The 16,530-nt window shown below is 40.1% G+C and overlaps 1 protein-coding gene and 1 long non-coding RNA gene across 4 annotated transcripts in view; one reads left to right on the top strand and one right to left on the bottom strand.

Annotated features, from left to right (window-relative positions):
• Positions 1-228: 228 nt before the first annotated feature.
• On the bottom strand, positions 229-9,690 carry PSMD7 (proteasome 26S subunit, non-ATPase 7). Its single transcript, XM_070451084.1, has 7 exons — positions 9,523-9,690; positions 7,463-7,554; positions 6,311-6,403; positions 5,518-5,615; positions 4,867-4,947; positions 2,069-2,160; positions 229-1,156 (listed from the first exon to the last, which is right to left on the bottom strand). Exons 1-7 carry the CDS (start codon positions 9,594-9,596, stop codon positions 718-720), a joined length of 969 nt encoding a protein of 322 aa, XP_070307185.1. The 5' UTR covers positions 9,597-9,690; the 3' UTR covers positions 229-717.
• Positions 9,691-9,749: 59 nt separating this feature from the next.
• LOC110122666 (uncharacterized) overlaps positions 9,750-16,530 on the top strand; it is a 157,475-nt gene continuing 150,694 nt past the window's right edge. For 2 of the 3 annotated variants that reach the window (XR_011482175.1, XR_002309300.2), the window contains exons 1-2: positions 9,750-10,729; positions 11,376-11,461. This is a non-coding gene — a long non-coding RNA (uncharacterized lncRNA). Of the gene's footprint in view, positions 10,730-11,375; positions 11,467-16,530 lie in introns of all 3 variants that reach the window. The other variant, XR_011482176.1, reaches the window with a different exon arrangement.

Below are 16,530 nucleotides of genomic sequence, written 5' to 3'. Positions count from 1 at the left end.
TGAGGAATCTGAGGTATGAACTATGACCCAGGTCTTCTGGGCCCAGTTGGGAACTCTCATTACAGCTCTATTTTTAAAAGAATGAGATTCTCTTTTTCATAAAGGATCCAGTCTAAAATTCTTTCAGGCAGCTTCAAGGATTAAAAACTGTCAATTAAAAACTGTCTTTGTTGCTTCTGAAAATAATGGATCACCACTCCCAGAGTTAAAAACGACCAGAACACAGACTTAAAAACCAAGCCATTTAATTGTTTCTTTGAAGGTAAACAATATCTTGATCCCAAGCCCCGAGAATGCCAGAGCTACGGGTCTGAGAAGTCCCGCGGGGCAGTATTCTCAGAGTCCTGAGGGTCAGACCTCAAAGTGTTCCAAGGCAGAGCACTTATGGAATTCATGCATTCCATTCTGCAATTTTGTAGACTGCCAGAAACAGACCCCAAGAGTCTCTTGAGACGGGAAAAATTCAACTCCTGGTCTCACAGATAAAAGTAGGGGGAGTACGCTTACTTCTCTTCACTTTTCTCACACAGTCTGAAACCTGAGCTATCACCTCCCCAACGCACAGTAGCCGAAGCTGCAGTTTAGGTTCGAGGTCAGTCCCTCTATCCAGAGAGCTCTCATCAATACAGCTTTTTAACAAGCACTTTAAAGAACCCTCTGGCGGCACAATGAGTTAGTTTACAAGATTTTAATTTACAAATTAAAAAGCTACATGTTTTATTTTTTCTCCTTTTTCTCTTCTTTCTTTACATCACTCTTTTCCTTCTCTTTCTCTTTGTCATCTTTTCTATCCTTTTTGCTGTCTTCCTTTTCTTGCCCTTCTTTCTTTTCTGCGTCCCGGTTGGCAATCTTGTTGTTGATGAGGTTGTGCAAGGCGACCACAGAACGGATCAGTGAGGCCAAATATACCACCACCATCTGATCGTTGGTCTTCAGGTAAAAGGCCTTGACAAATTCCTGCAGGCTGACATCTGGCAGCAGGTTGAAGACATCCTGCAGCTGGTAGATGATCTGGTGGTTGATGGGCAGCTTGCCAGTGGCCACCTTCTCCAGGTAGCCCCTGATGTCTAGGAGCTTGGAGTTGAGTCCCTTCAGACCATGGACCTGGTTTGTGATCCGCTGGGAGAGAGTGCCCACTGTAGTGTCTTTGATGTCTCTGTAGGAACCCACAAGAAAGAGCAAAGAAAAGGTATCCATCAGTGTCCTATACCATCACACAGATTTTCTCATTCTAAGGGAATAACTCAGTTTGTGAGGAGGGGCAAGTTTTCTAAAGCAAAAATGTTACTTCTCCATTTGATAAAGATTTGAGTATAAAGTGCCTTAACCTTGTTTTCATTTGGAAGCATATGTTTTATCTTTCTCATCACATGACATCTTTCAAAAGAAGAGAGCTAAAATGAAATCATGTTCACTAAAAATTAAAAAAAAATCCCCCTCTACTTCAATTTCTCTTTTTCCTAAAGAGGGTAGCATTCTTTTCACCTGCATCTATAAGATGTTTTGAGATGCTTTTAAATCAGTCAGTACCAACTTTCTGAACTGAAACAAATCTTATTGAGAAAATCTATGACCTTTCAAACAAGTCAGGGTTCTGTAAGTATTTTTCTTTTTTCTTTTTTAATATTTGGCCATGTCGGGTCTTAATTGTGGCACTCTGGATCTTTAGTTGCAGCATGTAGGATCTAGTTATCTGAGCAGGGATCAAATTCGGGCCCCCTGCATTGTGAGCGTGGAGTCTTAGCTACTGGACTACTAAGGAAGTCCCCTACAGTGTAAAAGGCCTTGATGCAGATTCCCTGCAGAAAACTGGCTAGCTACATTCATTGAAAAGGACGTACACTTAAAGAACACACACTTGCTTTTAACATGCATCTATTCCTGTCACAGCCAGCATTGTAGTTTCCAGACAAGGTGCGCTATCCAGAGTCATAAATCCTAACTCAGGACATTTCATAGATGATCCAGGACTACAGCCCAGGTCTCTGGACTCTTGATATGGATCTTTTCCTTACACTAAGCAGCCTCTTGGGCAGTTTCTGATTCTGATGCCATCCTAAAGTCTCACCGTAACAAGTGTTCAACTCCAACTTCCTCGGCTTCCTCAGCTCCAATTTCACTGGTCACGTGCTCAAATGTTTTTGAGGTTGGAGTTCCATCCTGGGAGAGGAGACTTAATTATAGTTATTTACTTACAACAAATAAACAAACTAGCGGTTGTTTCTTTTCACACCTTGATGCTTCTGCTTTAAGTCAGATCACTTGAGGGATGTTATTACTGGGTTTTCTGTGGCAAGGGTGGATAAAGTTTGCTTTGAAAGCTGTCACAGCAGTCCTACTCAGGGTTGAGGTGTACTGGGGCATCATCCTTAGCTTATTTCTGAGGAAAACCTTGGTACTGTCTTTAGTAGAGATGGACATTCAGAGAAGTCTCAATTCAGCTAAATTTTAAGGTTTGTCACAGTTCAATCTAAAATAGGCCATACTCTCAACATTGTGCCTGAGACAAGTTTATGTTAGAGAATATAACTTTGAACCATCTACTGTCCATTGGGTCAAATGATCAGTGCACCAAATAACGTGGTGAGAATCACTGATTTTCTGGTGGCCTGAATTAATCAAGGAACCCATTAGTAGATGTGGTTTGCTGTATTACCTACTGATTTCTTTTTGAGTTCTCTATTCTGTTCTTTTTTTTTTTTTTCCATTTATTTTTATTAGTTGGATGCTAATTACTTTACATCATTACAGTAGTTTTTGTTATACATTGAAATGAATTAGCCATGGATTTACATGTATTCCCCATCCCAGTCCCCCCTCCCACCTCCCTCTCCACCCGATCCCTCTGGGTCTTCCCAGTGCACCAGGCCCGAGCACTTGTCTCATGTACCCAACCTGGGCTGGTGATCTGTTTCACCCTAGATAATATACATGTTTCAATGCTGTTCTCTTGAAACATCCCACCCTCGCCTTCTCCCAGAGTCCACAAGTCTGTTCTATACATCTGAGTCTCTTTTTCTGTTTTGCATATAGGGTTATCGTTACCATCTTTCTAAATTCCATATATATGTGTTAGTATACTGTAATGGTCTTTATCTTTCTGGCTTACTTCGCTCTGTATAATGGGCTCCAGTTTCATCCATCTCATTAGAAGTGATTCAAATGAATTCTTTTTAATGGCTGAGTAATAATCCATGGTGTATATGTACCACAGCTTCCTCATCCATTCGTCTGCTGATGGGCATCTGGGTTGCTTCCATGTCCTGGCTATTATAAACAGTGCTGCGATGAACATTGGGGTGCACGTGTCTCTTTCAGGTCTGGTTTCCTTGGTGTGTATGCCCAGAAGTGGGATTGCTGGGTCATATGGCAGTTCTATTTCCAGTTTTTTAAGAAATCTCCACACTGTTTTCCATAGTGGCTGTACTAATTTGCATTCCCACCAACAGTGTAAGAGGGTTCCCTTTTCTCCACACCCCGATTTCTTGATGGGACTCAGGAGGAACTTTTCTCAGATCCAGTGCCAGAAGAGGCAGTGCATCTCCTGTAAAGGCTGTGAATTGTTTGCAAGCAGGAGTGCAGTGCAGCGCGTGCACAGGATGTAGGCAGATGGCTTAGATGCAAAGCCTGGCCCGGCCGTGTGTGTGCCAAGGGAGCTGTGCGATCTTGGGAGAGTCACTTCACTTACACTAAGTGGTATAAACATCAGCTGTTGTTATTTTATCCAGCATAGTGTGAATCCTGAAAATGACATTTTCCTCTTGGCTTGGTATGCTAGGATGGTCAAAGCCTTCCAACACCTGTGCAGGACTTCATGGCATGTCTTTTCAGGTACTGATTTTTTCCCTGGCTTCATCGTATACTATGACCCTCACATCCCCTCTATCTTCTATTAAAAAATCCTGTTTCATTGGGGGGTGTGTGTGTGTGCATGCATATGCATGTGTGTGCGCAAGCAGCCTCAAACTCCTTTTTGAAAGAGGCAAGGTAAAATTTAACTTGTAACAACTGTATCAAGACCAGGGAGGAAAGCTTTACTGCAACTATGCAACAGATCTGGATCTAAGTTCTCTAGTAGTAAGGCAAAGAGAAACCCACACAGAGCTCAGGGCAAGGAACATTTGCAGGAAGCTAAGTTAAAAAAACCTTTTCCAGATTTTAAAATTGGATAACTATAAGAAGGAAGACAATATTTACTCTATATCTCTCCGACTTCTGACTTTGGAAATTCAAGATTGAGCTCTTTGTATACCCTAAATGCAAATACTTTATGCTCAAAACAAAACTCATATAGTTTCCACAACAAATCTTATCCTAGAATCTGCATTCAATTCTGTTTCCTGGAAATAGAGAAAAGCTATTTTGGCAGCTTATCCTGTCCATACCCAAGGCACAAGCTAGCAAGACCACACAGCAGGTACTGAATACAATGGAGCCAACTATATAGGTGTCAAATTGTACAGATGGGTTTTGCCATCTAGCTCCAGGCAGTTCTGACTTACTCTATTTGAAAACCTAGTAACTTCCAGGAGAAGACTGTCAGAGGTGGGCCAACAGTGGAAATGGGACTACATTAAGATGAAGCTCACCAGGCTCTGCATTTACTCTGCTGAGAACATCTCTGGGTGATAATTTGACTACTTTGGTCTCAATTTCATTTGTAAAAGGAGATTTTAGATTGCTGTGGTCCTCTCCATTTCTAAAATTTGGTGACTCAAACACTCAAGGGGGAAAAAACATAATATCAAACTGTTGACAGAAATCAATAACCTTTTGTTATAAAGTATTTGTTGACTTGAAATGGGGGAAAAACCCAATGGCCCTAAAAGTAGCAATTCTAAATAGGCTCATAACAAGATGACTTACATCATGAACTTCTTCCACCGAAATATATGCTTCTGTGGGCAGTCCCAGGTCCTTTGGCTTCACATCAATGATGACCAATACCTGGCAGAAAAACACATCTTAGCAAACCACCTTGTACTAAGCACACAGGGAATAACTGCAGCCATTCTGAAAAATGATTACTGAAGCTTTTTCATTCATTTAACCAGATGAGCCAGAATTTTCAGGGAAAAAAAAAAAAGACTTTACATTTCAAATTTCTTATCATTTGCTCTGCTCTTCAACCCCATCCATTAACAAGGTGAAAGGTAGATAGTGAGGAAGGAATCAAGCAGAAGGAAATTAAGAGTCAAGACAGCCAGCGTTTTAATCCTAGCTGCACCCTCAGAAGACCTTACTAACCATTCTGAACCTCAATTTTCTCATTTGTAAAAATGATAACAATCCCATACAGTTGAGAGGATTAAGGAAGGTAACTTACATACTTAGCACTGAGCAGATGTTTAATTTACTAAATACATTGGGTTATTGTATACTACAAAAAGCACTGCAAATTAACACAAGTTTATAGAGAAAAAGTGGTGAAATGATTCACTATCCACTAGGAGGCTCTTTTTCTTGTTTTTGGCAAACAATTATCAGTCAAGGGTTTTAAAGATAAAATGCACTTACTGAGTTAGGGCAGTATCTTTTCATGAGTTCATTGATGGCGATGTCATTCTTGTGTAGTTTAGGGCCTGTGTGGTACCATCCAACTATTCTTTCTCTGGCTATGAAGGAAAAAAATAGTGGCTTTCAACTGTTACATAAAGATCTATATATTTCCCTCAAAAAGGGTAAGAACTTCAGTAGTTATGTTCTCTACCTTTTCAAAAATTCCAGACATCCAAACCTTGACATGCTTATGAAATCTTAAATTCAAAAGCAGGAATCTCTGAAAATAAACAGCAGGAGAAATCTAGAGAGAGCTATATCTCAGACTAGTTTAGGAAACCAGCCATACATGAAGCAACTAGAAAACAATTCCAAGGGAATATATAAACAAATGCAAGTTCATCTCACATAGATTACAACAGTGAGAGCTGTGGGAATAAACATTTCCAAAGCAATGTGGCTGCTGTAATGAAATGAAAATGATCGACATGAAAGAGATATTTACCTTGGTGGTACTAAAGCTCTAGAGGCATGTGGATTTTATTTGATAACTTTTTGCTTTTCTGCTGCAGAGGGCTCTCTCCCCCCTGAAACCTAGGTGGTCTAGCTGGCCTTAAATTGCTACGCCAGTTTCTCATTTATTCTACCTCATTTGTCTACTACCACTGGCCTTACTTTAGTCTAGCTAAGTGAAAGGGTCTTTGACATTAGAGAAACAAAAGTGAATACTTATAAAAGGCATTAGGGACACACAGGTACATTTACATTACCACCCCTCACACACATATACCCGTGCTACAATGCCACCTACCGTTGACCTTCTTAAACATTCCATACATGTTTTCCAAGTAATCATGGTCTAAAAACCAGACAGAATCATCTTTGTCGTCTTCATCAAAAGGAACTAGAGAGGAGGAAAAAAACCCCCAAAAAACAGTTTAGGGTGCCAGATAGAAAGAACTCTAAGGGCATACACCACAACTGGGGACCTCTAGGCCAGATTTGACCCATGTCTTTAGCTTGTCCAATACAGTATTAAAAGTATTTTTGAGTTGTTTTTATTAAAAACTGGAAGATTTCACATACAAATCTAGACCTCCAGGCTCTCTTGAAAAATTGGAAGACCTGGCAGTAACTGGCTATAGCCATACAGAGGTCACCTCCATTGAAAAGGATACATGTTCTTCAGTTTGCTAAAAGCGCCATCATTTCCTAGTATTTCTGTTGGGCAAATTACATTACTGCCTGATCCTTTTAGACACTGGAGTTAGTGACCTCTAGTCTAGTAGCTATGCCAGCAATTATTTTGTTGTTCATTATTGTTGCTTTAATCATAAAATACACAGATACATTCTTCTGAACATTCACAAAACAGAGTGAAAAGAAGGTTTTTACCTCCCCCTTGCCTACCCATGTTACCGCTGCTGCTGCTAAGTCACTTCAGTTGTGTCCGACTCTGTGCGACCCCATAGACGGCAGCCCACCAGGCTCCGCCGTCCCTAGGATTCTCCAGGCAAGAATACTGGAGTGGGTTGCCATTTCCTTCTCCAATGCATGAAAGTGAAAAGTAAAACTGAAGTCGCTCAGTCGTGTCCGACTCTTAGCGTAACCACGTTTAATAGTTTAGTGCAGGGGTTGACAAACTATACCCACTGCCTATTTTAATAGTTTTATGCAATATGGATATTAGTTTGTCTACATACTGTTTTTAGTTGCTTTCCTGCTACATCGGCAGAGCTAAGCAGTTGCAATGGAGACCACATGGCCTGAAAATACTTAAAAATATTTACTATCTACTTCTGTGTGTAGCCTTTAGCATCCCTGTTGCAATAAAAAAAATGGAGACCACGAAATTTTCTTTCTTTTTAAAAGTTAAGTGACATTTTAATCATACTCAGAAAATGTAAAATTTGTCTATTATAAAAAAAACAACTGAGGTATAATTGACAGATTTTTCTTTTACCTGCAAAACTGTTGGATACATCGAGTACTTTCTTTTGCCACGACCCCAAAAGCACACCAACAACACGTTTTTGGTTTCCAACCTTGCCTATTCTGAATGAGAAAACAAAAGATCAATCTGGATAGGAACAGACTCAACAAGAAGATACCTAAAACGAAATACCAATGCACCGATACAATTCAGCTTAGCTGGGAACTGACCCCACTAAACAAATGTAGTTAGTCTTAAAACAAACAAACAAACAAACAAACAACCCTCAAACCTTATAGAAATTTAAAATGGAGAAAGTGAAAACTCCCCAGATCTTACAGTTTTAAATGTTATCTGGTTGGTGTTTGAAAACACATTTAACTTTTTATTTTGATAACAGCTTACCTTTCTTTCTTAAACTTTCTCTATGTTCTCTAGCCTCCAACCTTTTCAGGGATAAAGATGCTAAAGTTGAACCAGTGTTACGGTCCAGGTTGCCAACTCTTCTCTGAAACAAGCCCAACTAGATGGCGTACACAATTCTGTGTGTTATCTGGGGGCTGAGAAAATTGTGCTGACCCAGGAGTGTGTGTATGTCATTGGTCATCTCTCTGAATGGCTAAATGAGGCAGAAGCTGGAACTGAGCTGGTGACTAATCAGCTGGGAGGAGGGCTCAGTGAACGAGAAAAATTTCTCCAAATTTCTATCTCCAAACCAAACCCCCTTAGTAATTCTGTGCTAAGGAACGACAAGTGTTTCACTTATTTCATTGGTTTTTATGTAGAATTCTCCTTTAACCACTAACAAATGTGACATAACAAACAATTCTATGTTCAAAGGACAGACAAAAGTCATTGTGAAATGAACCACAATTTCTTAACAGTTGGTGGTTCACACCGATTGAACTGTACTTATCTAAACACATGATTTGGCAAACTTATAAATGCTTACTATGTCTAGGGCTTGGATCAGAATTAAGTATTCTGCATTCTGATTTTTTGGGGAAATCTAAGTTCAAAGGAAATTTCCACACATGGGTTTTTCTTCCAATCTACAGAAATGAATTTGTGTTTCAGAAAACCCTACAATTGTCTGATACAGCAGCTTGCAGTGTCTGCCTTCACTATGCCCTTAAAAATGTTTGTTTAATTGACTGAACAGAACTGAAATGATTCCTGCCTTCTTAGCACTTCTAGTATCCTATGGGAGAAAAACAGTAATTGTACAGTGGAAAAGCTCAGGTATCTTGTTAGGCTAAGGGTCCTACAAAGAAATGGAACTAAACTGAGGACCCTAAACCTCACAGGAGTCTTTGAGTTTGGTTTTGGCTCTGGTTGAATTGGGAGTTGTATAAAGCAAGAGAACGGGCACTTAGCAACAGTGACTTTATAGCAGATGCTCCCAACTGGGTCTTACAACTTTCCAATTCAAGTAACTACTGTAAAACTTATGAACACGTGTAAAGGTCCCGCGAGAAGAAGAACTCGAAAACAAGCAAGCGAAGGCAGAAGAAACATCTGTGGGATGTTTTCTTATTCATTAACGCCTACATCTCCAACTGGTCTCATTTTTACAAGAAAAACTTGACTTTAAGACTTAATATAGCTACGTTTTAAGCTATCGTCAAACCAGATTCCCACTCCTGAAACTTCCACAAGTTAAAAGCACAGTTCTTGGCAGGGAGCCCTTCGGGACCAGACTTTCGGTGACAGCCTTCAGAGCCAAAAAGCGCGAGTCTGAAGGGCTTTCCTACCAGACATCGAGTCTCTTAGGCGAAAAGGGGCGGACGAGGCGATAGATGGGCAGGAGGACTGGAGATCAGGATCAAATGAAACCTGCTCCCCATACTCTGGCATCGTACGGAGTGGGTAAAGGAAATGATCAGCTCAGCTCCCGGGAGTGCCGGCTGGGCAGAAGACTCCGGGTAACTTGGGCTTCATGAATGGACTTAATCTGGGCCCCTCGGCGACTCAAGGCCACCCCCGGTGCGTCAGCACCCCCGCGGCCGCCGCGCCGTACCCAGCGCGCCCGTGACTCAGCAGCGGCGGCGCCACCGGCCCCGGCAGGCCGCCCCGTGCCGCCCGCTCACCGATTGAAATGATCCACCACACTGAGCAGCACCAGGGGGTGGACCACCACCTTCTGCACCGCCAGCTCCAGCATCGCGACACACCCCGCCCACCAGGCCCTGCGCCCCGCGACCCGCAAACACCGGCAGCCGGAGCGGCAGTAACTCTCGGCTATCCTCCAGGCCTGGCTCCTCCTCTTCCGGCTGAGCCGCCGCCGCGCGACTCCTTCTTCCGCTCCCAGAGTGCCCCGCGCGTCGGACTGGTAGTGTCCCTCCTGCTCCAGCCTTGAGGAGGGGAAGTGCTGGGGAAGGCGGGACCTGGCTCGGGTGACAGGCTAAGAATTTCCCAGGTCATGAAAGCTAACAGCTCACTAGAGACTGAAAAAGGTTGACCTCCCGGTGTTTGCCCTGCACTGTCACCGCTGTGACTTTTCACCTCAGAATCTTCTTAGCTCCCCTCCCCTCCCCCACCCGAAGACCAGACAATGCTGAGGAAAAAATGTAAATAGTAGTGTTTCCATCATTCAGAAAATGTTCACTTTCAATTCTAGTCAAAATCCTCCAGAATTTCTTAGAGGTTGTTCAGTCGCTCTGTCGTGTGCGACTCTTTGCGACCCCATGGACTGCAGCACACCTGCCTTATCCTTAAAAGGAGCTTCTTAGAGGAACTAGCTTTGAATTTCTAGCATTAGGGCATTCCCTTAAAATAGGTTTGGTAATGTATCTCATTATTATTTTATTGTCGGAGAATTTCCTCTTAATCTTTGCTGTGGACTCTTAGCTAATAGTCAACCTGGCTATGTTTTCCCATCTGTCTTTATATTACTTACCATTTAACAAGAGCTATAAGAATGAAAACTTATAAAAAGATTGACCAAAAAAGCTGGAAAGCCGTAAGGGAATATGTTTTCATATTTAGCTGAAAAAGAGAAAACAGACTAAAAGAGGAAACGTAGGAAAAGAAGGTTTAAGCTTATTTGCGGAAGGAGGCAAACTTAAAATCCATACAAGTCTAGTTTTCTGTCAATTTTTTTTTTTTTTTTTTTTAGTTTTCTGTCAACTTTTTGAGTTGCTGTTTCTGCAAGCAAAAATAGTACTTCAACAACGTGAATTATTTATTGTTTGTCCTGTTTCGAGGGCTTCCCTGGTGGCTCAGTTGGTAAAGAATCGCCTGCAATGTGGGAGACCTGGGTTCCATCCCTGGGGTTGAGAAGATCCCCTGGAGAAGGTAACGGGCTACCCACTCCAGTAATCTGGCCTGGAGAATTCAATGGACCGTGTAGTTCATGGGGTCGCAAAGTGTGGGACACTACACAGCGACTGAATAATAACAACCTGTTTTTAAGCACCTTCCAAATTACCTGTAACACCAGAGAACCTGACCTCTCTGAAGAATGACCAGGAGACTTTTGTTCTGAACCTTAGCTTTCTTCCAAAAAGAAAGCTTTTGATAGTCTTTTTTTAATTTTTAAGATTGGAGGATAATTGATTGCAAACTTTTGCTCTTCTTTCTGGGCCCTGCCTCTCACTTTCATTTCATGTACTGTTCCAACTTTTGGGAACACTGTTTTGGATTTTCCTCATTTCTTTTAATAGTTTTGATTTGGCTGTTAGATAATTGCTGCTACTTCTTAAGAATTTAAATAATAGAAATTTTAAATTAAGGAAATTTAAGTCAGTTCCATTGTGTGATGTGTTAAAGCTTGCTTGCTGGTGTTTAGTGCCTTGTTCAAAGTAGATGTTCTTGTTTCATCTTTTATATGACGCTATTCAACATGGGGTAGACATGTAACTGTTACAAAAAGATCTTGGAAGGGTTTTTCCCCTTAATTTTTTAAGATCAAAGGTTGATTTTAATTTTTCTTATGTGTCAGGTTAGGCATAAGAATTGAAGTCTAAAAGAAGCATGTTTTTGGACTAACTTATTTAAAGGATGTAAGAAGACAGCTTGAAACCATAAGTAAGGTATTTTTCATGTCCTATTTTTTTCTTTTTCTTTTTTAATGAAACTGACTTGAAATAATAATTGATTTTGTACCCACTAGGGGCTAAATTCATCCAGAGGAATGTAGAAGAAGACATAAGAAATCTACTTTCTTTTGTTCATTTAATTCTAGACTTCACTTTAAGAGGCTCTGATGAGAGCATAAGTGTAGTACATTTTATTTTCGTTTAACTGTTTTTCTATATTTTTTAAAGAGATGTAATTTTTAAAATTTTATTTATTTTTTATTGGCATATAGTTGGCATATTATATAAGTTATAGGTGTATGATATAGTGATTCACAATTTATAAAGGTTATACTCCATTTATAGTTAATATAAAATATTGGCTATATTCCCTGTGTGTATAGTATAGTTTTGTAGCCTATTTTATAATAATAGTTTGTGCCTTTTAATCGCTTACCCCATGTCTTTCTTTTTTAGTGTTAAGTTCATTTCTCAAATTTATTGAGATGTAATTGATATGTAACATGTAAGTATAAGGTGTCCAATATGATGATTTGATACATGTTTATATTGCAAAATGATTACCACAATAAGGTTAGTTAACACTTGCATCATTTCACATAATCACCATTTTCTTTTTGTGATAAGAACATTTAAGAGCAACTTCAAATATATAATAACTATAGTTATTATTAACTATAGTATTAACTATAGTATTATTAACTGTAGTCACCATACTGTACCTTAGATCTCCATTTCTCCATTTTATAATTGGGAGTTTGTACCCTTTGACCAACAACTCACATTTCCCCCACTGCCAGCCTCTGGCAACAACTAACTATTCTACTCTATTTCTGTGGATTCCAGTTTTTTCAGTTCTGCATATAAGAGAGATCATATAGTATTTGTCTTTCTGTGTGACATTTCACTTAGTATTAATACCCTCAAGATCCATCCATTTTGTTACAAATGGCAGGATTTCCTTCTTTTTTATAGCTGAGTATATATACACCACATTTTCTTTATTGACACTTAGGTTGTATCCATGTCTTGGCCATTGTGAATAATACTACATTGAACATGGGGTTTCAGACATCTCTTTGAGATAGTAATTTCATTTCCTTTGAAAGTGGGGTTGCTGAATCATATGGTGGTTCTATTTGTAGTTTTTTTTTTTTTTTTTTAAGGAACTTTCATACTCTTTTCCATAGTGGATATATCAATTTACATTCCCACTAAGAGTACACAAGGGTTCCCCTTTTTCCATATCCTCACTAATGCTTCTTATCTCCTGTCTTTTTGATAATAGCCATTCTAACAGGCATAAGGCGATAGCTCATTATGGTTTTGATTTGCATTTCCCTGATGATTAATGGTGATGAGCATCTTTTCATGTACCTGTTGGTCATTTGTATGTCTTTTAAAAAAATCTGTATTCAGGTCCTCTGCCCATTTTAAATTGGATTAGGTACTGTAATCCCTTATCTGACGTTCTTAGTGCTTGTGAAGTTATTTTTGCATGTGGATGGTTGTTCCAATTGATGTTTCCGGGAGAGGATGAGTGCTAGAAATTCCTATGCCACTGTCTCATTCAATCTGTCACTTATTTCACCTTTGTCTTTCAATCTAGGGAGATAACTCCCAGAGACCTTAGTATCTTGAAAGAGTTCTTATTTTTGTCATGTCCAGAACATGGAATAATAGTCCTGCGATCATGGCAGCAATACTTTGAACTCTGCATCCTCTGTTTATCATCTTATTAGATTTGGAAGAAAAAGTTAGAAGATATGCCACCTTTAGTCTAAGCTGTATTCATTGCTGGAGTTCACACATCCTTGCAGGGGTGCTGAAAGTTCACCATTTTCTTTGGTGGTGTCCTGTTTCCCTGATTTCTTGTGTTCCCTATAGCCATGCACATGCATTTGAAGAAGCAGTCACCTCTTCGAGACTTTCTGGACTGACTTCAGAAAAAAATAAACACCTTCACTTGTGAGTGCAGTCTGGAGTGTGCTATGGCTGTGGCTCTAGTGGTGTGGGGTGTTAATTGTGGGTGTGAGTAGAACCTCAGGGTTCAAGGGTGTGTGACTTGTTGGCTCAGGTACGGGTCCACCACATCGATAATGCATGATTCTTGGGGAGACCTGTGAGGGATCTGCAGTAACTGCAAGGACTGTTGAGGTACTCAGTGGTGCCTTTAGGTCTCTGGTGCCTAGGTTCCGGTTCAGGTAGCAGTGGTGGTAAGAATCTGGTGGTGTGCACATGCTTGGCAGTAGGGGCCAGCTGCAGATTCCTGTGTGGGGGCTGGGGCCTGCTGTAGACACACACACAGTGATGAGAGACAGGGCCAGCAGCAGAGGTTGGAGCCAGCTGCGGGTTCATGAGTAGCCGAGAGGACCCTGGCTGAGTAGTGTAGACCCATGTGACTGCATGGGTTAGTTGTAGGTGTGTGTTCTAACTAGACCATTCTTAATTGCTAGTAATGGTACCCTACTCTAATCAGCTGAAGCAAAGGGAAATTCATTATCTCATGTAACAAGCACATTCAAGGGCCCTGCTTGTTCCAGGGGTTCAGTTTCTCCATCTTTTAGCATCTTTCAGTGTTTTGGTTGCATTCAGACAGATTTCCTCCTAGTGATTGGGAAACATGTTGATGGCTCCAGATAGTCACAGGTTTAAATCTTTAAAGGAAGGGGGACTTTGGACTGCAAACCTTTGTTTATGAAATTTGATTGACCTTTCTTGCACTGGGAGCTTTTCTGAACTGACTGCTGTGCTCGAGGGAATGTAGTTCTCTAAATGTCCAGTTTAGAGTCGGTTTGGAGATGGTACAACTATGATCAATCGATCAGCTCACCATGACCAGTTTGAGTGGGGAAGGAAAAAGGGGATACTGTAATTGGAAGGGGGGAATGAATGCTTAGCTGGCAAAAACAAGTCTGTGATATAAAGAGCTTAGCATGGTTCTTGGAACATAGTGAGAACTCAGCAGATGTTAGACATGGTTATCATTAGATTGTAGGATTGTTATTATATGTTATAGGAGACTATAAGAATATTTTCTTGGGAATTCCTTAGTGGTCCAGTGGCTAAGATGCCTGCTTTCACTGTCAAGGACCTGGGTTCAACCCCTGGTTGGGGAACTAAGGTCCTATAAGCTGCGTGGCACAGCTTAAAAAAAAAAAAAGTTTTTAAAATTTTTTATTAACTGGTGTTTATATTTTAAGTAATCCAGCAGTAAAAGAGTTGAAATTTATCTTTTGCATTTGCTGAGTGTTTTTTTTTTTTTTTCCGGCTGTGCCTCATGTGGGATCTTAGTTCTCTGGCCAGGGATCAAACCCATGCCCCCTGTATTGGGAGCATAGTCTTAACACTTGACTGTGAGGAAAGTCCTTGTTGAGTGTTTCTTTATCCTTCTTTAGCCTCAGGTATATTTAGTTTACAGAAGAGTGTTTAAAAGATTCCTTTTTCTAAATGTATTGGTGATCATTTTGATTTTTCAAAAGGCTAATTGTTGCAGAAAGATTGGATTCGTTTAAAGAGGTTTTTCTTGTTTTATGCTTTACACAAGTGATGTCCCTGTGTGTTAGCCATGGACACCTGCATGATTGTTATTTCTCTTGTTGTTGTCATATTTCAGGTAACTGCAAATTAAAAAGGAATGAAAAAATTACAGCAATTTCTAGTTTATATCCAGAAATGGAACTCTCCACAGGAGCCCTTGCATGGTACAAATATGTTAGAAAACCATTTTCCATTGTGCTTTGAAAGCCTGTAAGGAGGCCACAGTGGAGCATAGTTCATCTATCTTGGATGAAGCCCAGAGAGACTGTGCAGACTGTAGGAAATCTCCCATCTGAAGAGTTAATTTTCTTTCAGGATCAGTGTTAGCGGCTGCTGTGATTAAAACAGGACACTTTAAGATTGGTATAGGAACACTTATAACAGTTGACTGTAAAAGAAAACCCAGGAGGCCAGATTCAGCCTTGGGAGCTACTTTGGTTTGAGCCTCAAGGACCTTTATTTTGAATTTACCTCTTCTTTGATTACACATGTATTCAGCTGTTTTTTTTTTTTAGTATTCATTAGATTAATAAATATAAGCAAGCAACTAGTTTCACCTATGTAATATTTTAAAATATCTTGAATGCCATTTTTGTCTTTTGTTCCTATTCTTTTCAGAGCTACTCTTTTTTTTTTTTTATTATTATATATTGGAGCATAGTCGATTAGCAATGTTGTATTAGTTTCAGGTGTACAGCCAAGTCATTCAGTTATATATGTGTGTGTGTGTGTGTGTATACTTGTATCTATTTTTTTCAAATTCTTTCCCTATTTAGGTTAATACAGAATATTGAGCAGTTTTCCCTGTGCTATACAGAGGCACTCTAGATAAAGTGTAAAATTGAACTTTTTTTTTAAACCAGATTTTAATTTTTATTTATTTAAAAAATTTTATTTACTTGGCTGTGTCAGGTCTCAGTTGTGACACATGGGATCTTTGTTGTGACACATGGACTCTCTAGTTGTGACATGTGGGCTCAGTAATTGTAGGACACGGGCTTAGTTGCTCTGCAGCATATGGGATCTTAGTTCCAGGGGCTGAACCCATGTTCCCTATGTTTCGAGGCAGATTCTTAAGCACTGGACCACCAGGGAAGTGCCTTTACCAAATTTTTATATGCAGGTTTATGAAGGTAGTGTGGAAACAAGCATAAGGTTTGAGGACAGATCCTTTTAAAGTGGAAGTTGCTCAGTTGTGTCCGACTCTTTGCAACCCCATGGACTATACAGTCCGTGGAATTATCCAGGCCAGAATACTGGAGTGGGTAGCCTTTCCCTTCTCAGGGAGTCCTTCCCAGGGATCTTCCCAGCCCAGGGATCGAACCCAGGTCTTCCTCATTGCAGATGGATGTCTTACCAGCTAAGCCGCAAGGGAAGCCCTTCATCATTTTTAAGGACATATATATTTTCCTTTATTTTCTTCAAGATAGTAAATCAAAGTAGCATTTTTTAAAATTAGAAAAACAGGGGCAAAAATATTAAATAATGGCTGTTTCTCAAACAGAGCAACTAATTTTA

This window comes from Odocoileus virginianus, chromosome 20, assembly GCF_023699985.2.
Source record: "Odocoileus virginianus isolate 20LAN1187 ecotype Illinois chromosome 20, Ovbor_1.2, whole genome shotgun sequence".
NCBI lineage: Eukaryota > Metazoa > Chordata > Mammalia > Artiodactyla > Cervidae > Odocoileus > Odocoileus virginianus.
This window is presented reverse-complemented; position numbering and strand designations above follow the sequence as displayed.